General features: G+C 35.6%; 2 protein-coding genes across 3 annotated transcripts in view; both read right to left on the minus strand.

Annotated features, from left to right (window-relative positions):
* LOC111367630 (receptor-like serine/threonine-protein kinase ALE2) overlaps positions 1-3,195 on the minus strand; it is a 6,407-nt gene extending 3,212 nt beyond the window's left edge. The window contains exons 1-7 of one of the 2 annotated variants that reach the window (XM_022988611.1): positions 2,605-3,195; positions 1,862-1,972; positions 1,644-1,763; positions 1,350-1,541; positions 940-1,041; positions 751-852; positions 106-477 (exon numbers count right to left, since the gene is read on the minus strand). In XM_022988611.1, the coding sequence (XP_022844379.1) occupies positions 106-477; positions 751-852; positions 940-1,041; positions 1,350-1,541; positions 1,644-1,763; positions 1,862-1,972; positions 2,605-2,680 (1,075 nt within the window). In that variant the 5' untranslated portion in view covers positions 2,681-3,195. The remainder of the gene's footprint in view (positions 1-105; positions 478-750; positions 853-939; positions 1,042-1,349; positions 1,542-1,643; positions 1,764-1,861; positions 1,973-2,604) is intronic. The other variant, XM_022988618.1, reaches the window with a different exon arrangement.
* A 2,760-nt stretch (positions 3,196-5,955) lies between these two features.
* LOC111374235 (nucleosome assembly protein 1;2-like) lies at positions 5,956-8,031 on the minus strand (the record flags this gene model as incomplete). Its single annotated transcript, XM_022996890.1, has 8 exons — positions 5,956-6,362; positions 6,452-6,466; positions 6,590-6,785; positions 6,948-6,991; positions 7,090-7,267; positions 7,350-7,534; positions 7,684-7,745; positions 7,911-8,031. Coding segments are annotated over 8 exons (870 nt in total), but the record flags the coding sequence as incomplete, so codon positions are not given.
* Positions 8,032-8,087: the final 56 nt, after the last annotated feature.

Below are 8,087 nucleotides of genomic sequence, written 5' to 3' on the forward strand. Positions count from 1 at the left end.
TGGGATTTTAATTTGTAATAGGCAATAAGACTAAAACACCATGTAGCAGAAAATCTTAGTGATGTTTACATGTTCTTTGGTAAACATATTTGACAATCACTCTACCTGGGTAGCGAACGTATACCACCTCGTAGATACCAAAAACTGAAGACCGTATTGAAACTTCCCTCTTCCAGAACTTTGTGAAGATTTGATATGCAGTAGAAGAGCTGAACTTCGTATCCAGAGGTACCAAGTTAATAAGGACAGTGGACTTCTCTAGTTGATGGTTGGCTGCATCTGCTCCCATAATGCGAACTTGACTTTGGTCTAGTAAGATACTGTTCGCAATTTCCTTAGTAAGATTGGGAACTAATGGAAAAAACGTATACAGAGAAATACTGAAGCGCAGTCTAACTTCAATAGGCCAGACACAACCACAGGTTGCTCCCGGAGGTGCATATGTCAGTGGCTCCGTGCAGGTCATTGTTGTACATTCTGCAAGATTGAAATGTTGGTTGTCATGGTCCATGACGACTGCTTGAAGCTAAAGTATGATGTAATTGATACCATTTGATCATGTTTGGATAAGCTTAAAAAGAAGCAAAAGTTACTTTGAAGATTCTCCTTTGTCAAACATAAGTTTAAAAGACTATTTTGGCTGACAAAACTTACTTTTATAGAAAGTATATCTAACTTACTTTTTACGAAAATAACTTTTAAGCCTAACTGAACATGCTCTTAGAGAGGTATAAGCTACTGGTACAATACCTTGATTTGGCGGAGGAGGCGGAAGTGCTAGTGGCAGTGGAGTTTTCTTCATATTTTCCATAGGTAAACTCATTGGAGAAATAGTAGGCGGATGCGAGGGCACTTGTAGACAGAAAAGAGAAAATATGAGTTAATTAAAATTAGAGGAAATCCAATATAAATGTAGCACAGAAATGGATCTTTCCGTACTATTAAAATGACTTGGGGGAATTGCTGACAAGGGCATAGGTCTTGGTGAAATCCATTCCTCAGATGGAGGGAAAAGAGGCGGAGAATGGTTTATGGCATGGCCTGTTCAAAGAATTGTCAAGTAACTTCAAGTTACAAAGTCGAAGAAAAATGTTGATAATGTGAACCTGTTACGGATTAAACTCTAATCCCTATCTGGATAAAAATAATGAAAGAAACGAAACACAGACAGAAACACAAGATTTATAGCAGTTTGCACTTGATGTTAGAGCTACGTCTAATCACCAATATAGATTTTTCACTATAAAGAAGGAGAGATTACAAGGTTGTATTCCTCACACCCCTCTATCCAATCTATCAAGAACCAACCCCGATTCCATTATTTAGGGTAGGAAAAGGCATAGACTGACCTTTCTCGCTATAACTTGGTGACTGATTATATGGTCCAGGAGCAAAGTAGTGAACATTTCTTCCAGTATGATGATTTTTTTGAAATTTGTGAGATGGTGAAAATGCCGATATATGTATCGATTTCTTGCCCCGGTGGCTGCCAGATAATATCGAGGGTGCATGTGCATTGCTGGAGCTTTGAGGATTGGTGCCTATAAATGAAACATTTGAACAGTTGTCAGCAGCGGGCAATACATTTCATTATAAACCTAACTTATATAGAAATAAAAATACATCTCGGAGTTTAACAAAACCTTCGGTTAGTGGATGGTATACATGCAACTGATTGTGAAATGCTTTGAGATGGGGAGCCGAAGCAAACATTCCATGTCTTTTTTGTCGAGAACTGGTGGGAGTAGGTGGTATATCAATATCTAGTACAGCCAACACCACATTATTTTGTGAAAAACCATACAGTCGACATATTTGAAAGTTCAAAAACAACTTAACAAGGAAGAGTAGAAAAAGCTACCACTTTGCAGTAATGTTAAACGAGACGTGGCTTCATGAAGCCTAAAGTCAGGGGTTTCGTCCTTGAAGCCGAAAAGCACAGAAGCTTCTGAAAGTGAGTGTAGACCAATACCTGCAATATAAATTAAGTGTGTAGATGAGAAATTATATGTAATTTCATTTTACAAATTTTCATTCCTCCAATTAATTACTGAAGTATGATCAAACAGGAACACTTCATCAAATTTCTATATTCAACGCCTACTATTCCACAGATTGATGAACGGTTCATATAGCCCAAGAGCAGAAACTATTTTTTCTCATTGCACACTACTAAACCCAATTCTAATACTAATACTTTATAATGGAACTTAGTAACAAACTACAACTTGTTCCCAATTAATTTAGAGTCGACTACGTAAATCCTTTCTTGCCACTTCATTTGATTTATCTTTAGATCTACGGGAAGATCCAAAACATTGAGATCTTTAGGCCATGTTAGTTTTAGTTTGCCCTTCTCGTTCTTATGAACGGTAACCTCTTTTAAGTCTTTGCAAAAATGTACTAACCAGCTATGTCAATCGTATCTGCCTACTGTAATTTATGTACTTCTAGAGAGTTGTTCTTCGTTACTCCTTTAAGATCACATGAACAATAGGTGTTTTCTGCAGATGTGTTCTAAATGCACATAAAATCAGAAGTACACAGATCAAAAAAACAAAATTGAACTCAAGTTAACTAAACCAAATAAACAGAGCCCATTACCTGCAGATTCTTGAAATGTGAAAGCACAGAGAATTGCAAAAAATTCCACTGCTACAAAACTCAACTGCAACATCATCTCTCAAACACCCAAAATACCCGTCCTCAGTTCAGATTGCAGGCTGGAACTAGGTTGCATAAAGCCGGAATCGCTAGTAATCACTGATCAATCGGTGAATTCGTTCTCGGGCCTTACAAAAACTTAAAAGAATGCAAAATTGATTTGTATGTTATTACTACATGGGCATATCTTGAAGTGAAGGAACAACAAAATTTAAAGACAGACCCCACAGATAGTACTGGTGAATTAATGAGGAGACACTAAACATGGGATTCTGTTAGGTGCGATAAATCAATGTTTTCTATTCATTTTTTTTTTTTTTAAGATCAATACCAAAATTGATCAAAGCAGAAGGCAAAACAGTATAAATTGTATAATCAGTCACCAGTCACTTTGGAAAAGAAAGTATGCTGGTTGGATTGAAAGAGATTAGAAATAAATATAATAAATTCTTTTCCTGCATTTTGTCTTGTGAATCTGTTAGTTGAAACTTAATTATCTTTGAATTTGTTTGGTTTATTTGAATGGAAAATGCCTAACACTTGTGCTCAGAATTTTTCTTAATTGCAATCATTGCATAATATTCCATTAGAATTGCACTAAATGTGTCCTTTTTGTCAAAGTTTGAAAAAATTTAACTTATCCCACTTGTTTTTCTTTTTTTTAATACTCAGTAGGTTCTATCAAATCTAAAGTAGCCATTTTTATGGCTCCACACTTTGTCTGTGTGATTTTGACAAGAATTATATATGAATAAAGTAACCGACAGTGTTCTGATAGACTTCTGCATCTTGCTAGTTGCTATTTATCCACATCTTTTTCTTTTCTCAGTAGTCTGTCAAAGTATGGACTTTAATGTTTGGTGGTATACTTTGATTTTTTAAGTTATTACTATGCTTAAGGAATGTTTTGGCATTAATTATTTCCCTACAAAAGAAGCACCTTTTCAAAATAGAATATTATTTTAAAAATTACCTCTTCACTAGACAATAAGAACATCTTTAATAGCGTCCCGAGGCATAGTTTAGTGGTACAAAGGGTAGTAGTGAGGTTATCTCACACCTTGCTGGCAGTCACAGTGTGGTTGTTCGATTCCTGAAACATGAAATTGGACTCCTTGTAGGCACAGTGTACAGGCAACTCTTGTTCCCTAACCTGTTGGGACACATTCCGTGATTTACCTCCCTCACAAAACTCTAAAAGCAAGGCGGTGGGAGCCCTCCAGGTTGGGGTTCAACCTTTTAATAAGAACATCTTTAATAAGTTAATAGCTTTGTCGTATTCAAGCTATAAATTCTTAAAATGAAAGACACAGAAGTGATTAATTAATACGTCAATTCTACTTCAATTTCTGCTCAAAGTAGGGGAAATTTGAGTAAGAATCCGTTTGTTGCGATGGTTGCAAGTTGAGTTTTTAAATTTAGAGTTTCTTAAGAAAAGTTTTTATTGGAAAGTTGTCGATGGTTTGATTGTCAATTCAAAACGTTTTGTGAATACTGAATTGATGGTTTGAAAAATAACTATAAAATTGCTTTTATTATATGATAGATATATTACATATTTATTTGACCAAAATATCCTATAAAATCTATTAAATTAGTACATAATAATTATTTTAGTATATCATATGGTATAAAATAATTTCATTTAAATGATTTAGTGACTGATTTCTACATAAATTTTAGGAAAGTGTTACATATATATAATTTTCTACATTATAATGTCCATAAATACATATGACACTGGATCCAACATTTAATTCAAATATCACACTTTCACATCAACAACCGGATGATTGTCATATCACATTGTGTGCAATAATTATGTAGGTTCAGACTTTTCCTAAATTTTAACGCATCAACCTATGGCATATATTTGTTTAGTTTTACTCATCGAACAAATTTCTACTTCTCATATAGTCAAAATATATAATCATAGTGCTTGTCTAAAAAAAACTTCAAAAAATTGTCAACAAGAATACTTTGACTTTAACCAAAGATTCATTATTTAATCAATGATCCTTTTACCGTCAAAGAAATCTTCAAAACTTTAGAAAAGCCATCGTAAAGAAATTCCTTGTTCGTGAATAGAGTTACCAAACTCTCTTCGAGAAATGAGATAATAACATATTATTTGAAGTTTCAAGTTTAGCAAACTAGACGGATCAACTAGTAACATATTTCTCTTTTTTTCATAAAAATTAAAAAATTACATCACGTGTTAATTGAATAATACCTATCCCTATGAAAGATTTGGTGATTCATCAACACAAACTGCAATCCGTTCAAATCCTACTTAATTAAACCCACATATCCTACCCAACTTTAATTATAATTTAGGTGAATTATCAATAAAAGTACTACAATTAAGTTAATAACCCAAAAAATATTAATTGTTGAGTGACCTACCTGCCAGAGTTAGGTAGAGTTAAATTGGAATGGGAAGTTGGACCATCATTTTCCATGATCACAAAATTATGGTACACATCGAGTACTAACGCAGCTGCATTAATTAATTTCTTATTGGATTGTCGGTGATATTTTTGGTATTTTAAGAAATTCTTCTTTCAAATAATGAATTGTTAAGCGGATTGCCAGTAATACTTAGTTACATTGAATCAGAGGATTTAGCTGCAAATTTACAAGTAAAAAAAAAATCAAATGACACAGGAAAATTACAGTTTCTGCCTTACAAGAAGTGCACCGATCTCCAACTTCGACTTTTTACTTGTCAAAACGAAGCACTCCTATATTCGATATCACCAAATTCATTCTGAAACGTTCCCATTTTCGCTGGACGGTCGTCCCTCAATTTCGACAGTCTATTAAGAAACGACTAAAAGTACCCTCACGTAAGAAAGTTCCTACACACAAACGTTTTAAAAGCCTTGTACCTAAGCTGCTTCCCTTATCAATAGATGTACCCGTTAAGTGGCGATGAGTACCTTGACTCGTTGTCCCATTTGACATCTATTTTTTGAGAAAATTGAAATTTTTAAAGAAAGTGTGAATAAAAAGTAAAAAATAATGTTGAATTTACATGAAAAATATTTCATTGTGAGAATTTGTAATTAATAATGAATATGTACCAAACAAGGGCTTAATGAAGTTGTGATGTACATTAGTGTATTGAACACTCTCCTTGCCACCTAACTGGTAGATCGCATTACGTAATTCTATTTGGAGGGTAGGTTTATCTTGTCGAACCTAGAAACTCGCTATTCGCTGTGCCAGCGATAGGCAACCATCCTTCAGTGATCTATCAGGAACTAACTTGTAAGCCAGAAAAAATAGTGTCTCGCCAAAGATATTAATGAACACAAACTTAACCACTGTACACAATGATAGTTTCATATCCCACAAGTCCAGATAAAAACCAGAACAAATGGGAGGGAAGGGGGGGTGGGGGGGTAGAGAAAACAAGCCCAAAGGTTCTCTTAGAAACACAGATCCAAGATGACAACCAAAGAAATGAAGCCTTCCCACGTAAAAGAAGATGGAGGAGAAGAGGGAGAGAGGGAAAGAACCAGACACTTCCGAGTTCAGAAATATATTCACTTCCGAGTTCAGAAATATATTCACTGGCAAAATTGATATTGACCATGTATCCAAAGATTGAATTCAGCATTGGTTTACTGTTGTTTGCACTCTGGAGGACGTTCACCGTGTTGACCTTCCACAGCTCGTGCTCTACCACCCTTCTACAGATTACAGAAACGAAACACTGTGAAGCACTACAACAGACACATTTAAATCAGATACAGAAGTATAAAGGATAGCATCATCTTACCTTCTTCCCTGAAGACTGCGAATTTCCAATCGAATAGCACAAAACAAAATGAATATCAGCATTCCCCATAAATTGTAAAATTGATTTTAAGAAAAAAAACTTGGGATTTCAGTTCTGAAGGAAAAAGAAATTCTTCACCTTCTTCGCACTCTTGCCCTGCTCTTCCTCCTCGTCGTCCTCATCATCATCATCCTCATCCTCGTCATCATCGTCCTCATTGTCCTCGTCATCGTCATCCTCATCATCATCTTCAATGTCAAGTTCATCTCCTTGGACAGCCTCCCCAGTAAACCATGAAACAGCATGAGGTATAATTTTGTCCCGAATTGTCGAGCTGCAGCCAATAACAAGAAATACCCATTAAAACTAGTCAGATTTTAGGCATCTAACTCTGTTGCTACAAATGCAATACTAGAGAAATACAAAACGGGTGACAGAATGAATGACATCCAGTCATAAAAGAACATCTTTGTAACAGGAAGAAGAGGTGACTCACCCAATGTCATAGTCTTGTTCCATCAAATTCTGGAGTTCTTCAGCCTGTTGGCCAATGTTAGCAGATATAATGAATCGATCAGGGTTTACCAGCATTTATAACTTCAAGAAGGTATGTTCAAATATAGTGTGACTACACTTACCAGATCCTCATCAATGTCATCATCATTCTCAGGAACCTCTGGAGGCTTAAAGAAGTTGAAAAAACTATCACACTTTTCAGTCTTCATTGTAGGTTTCACATTCTTTGACCCCTTCTTTGGCTTTTTCTTTAAAACCTTGTGTGTCAAGCATTTACCTGGATGCCATTCAATCTCCGTCCTACAACATTTCCAATTTGATGTTGAGAGAGAGAGAGAGAGAGAGCGAGAGCAAAGAATCATGGCAGGTAAAATTGAATTACCCTATCGCCTTCTCTAATATAGGCTCATCATCATCAATCATGTGGTATGTCTTCGTCAATACAGAATTTTTGAAAAAAGGATTGGAATCAAAGAAAAACTCAAGCTTGAAACCCTTGGGATTATCAATCCTACACCACTTGATATCCTTGAGATATTTAAGAGCCTCTTCATCAGGCTCTGAGATCTAAACAAGAAGCAAAAAATGTCATCATTATAATGTAGGGCATGTTCACATTACTTTTTGTTCGTTTCTGCCACAAAGTTTTGGAATGTACCAATTGTGTCCGAAATGGTGTTAGAAAGAAACTAGAAACAATGTCCAAAATTACCTACCTCCTCTGCCAGTATTTCATTAGTCTTCATTGCCATCAGCCAGAAGTCAGGCACACCTTTAGCTGAAGGAAATTGCAAATTAGTGTCTGTTAGGACTACGTATCTACAACCCTTGAAGAGGCGGTCAGTAGGAGCAAAGAGAACAGATGAAGGAACTTAAGACATGATATGAAACTAGTCAACATAAAGTGTTCTACTTTGCAGCAAAGGCGAGGAAAACCATTTACCTTCTTTTGCTTTGTCATCCTCCTGCTCCATTGGGGCTTCAGTAACTCCTTCAACTTCAACAACACCGTTCACGATTTCATAACGCTGCACTTTGTTCACAGAAAAAGATATCAAATAAATTCAAAAAAAAAACCTATCGAATAGGGTGACATCAATATACATTTTCCACAGTAATG

Source organism: Olea europaea, chromosome 2 (genome assembly GCF_002742605.1).
Source record: "Olea europaea var. sylvestris chromosome 2, O_europaea_v1, whole genome shotgun sequence".
NCBI classification, from domain to species: Eukaryota; Viridiplantae; Streptophyta; class Magnoliopsida; order Lamiales; family Oleaceae; genus Olea; species Olea europaea.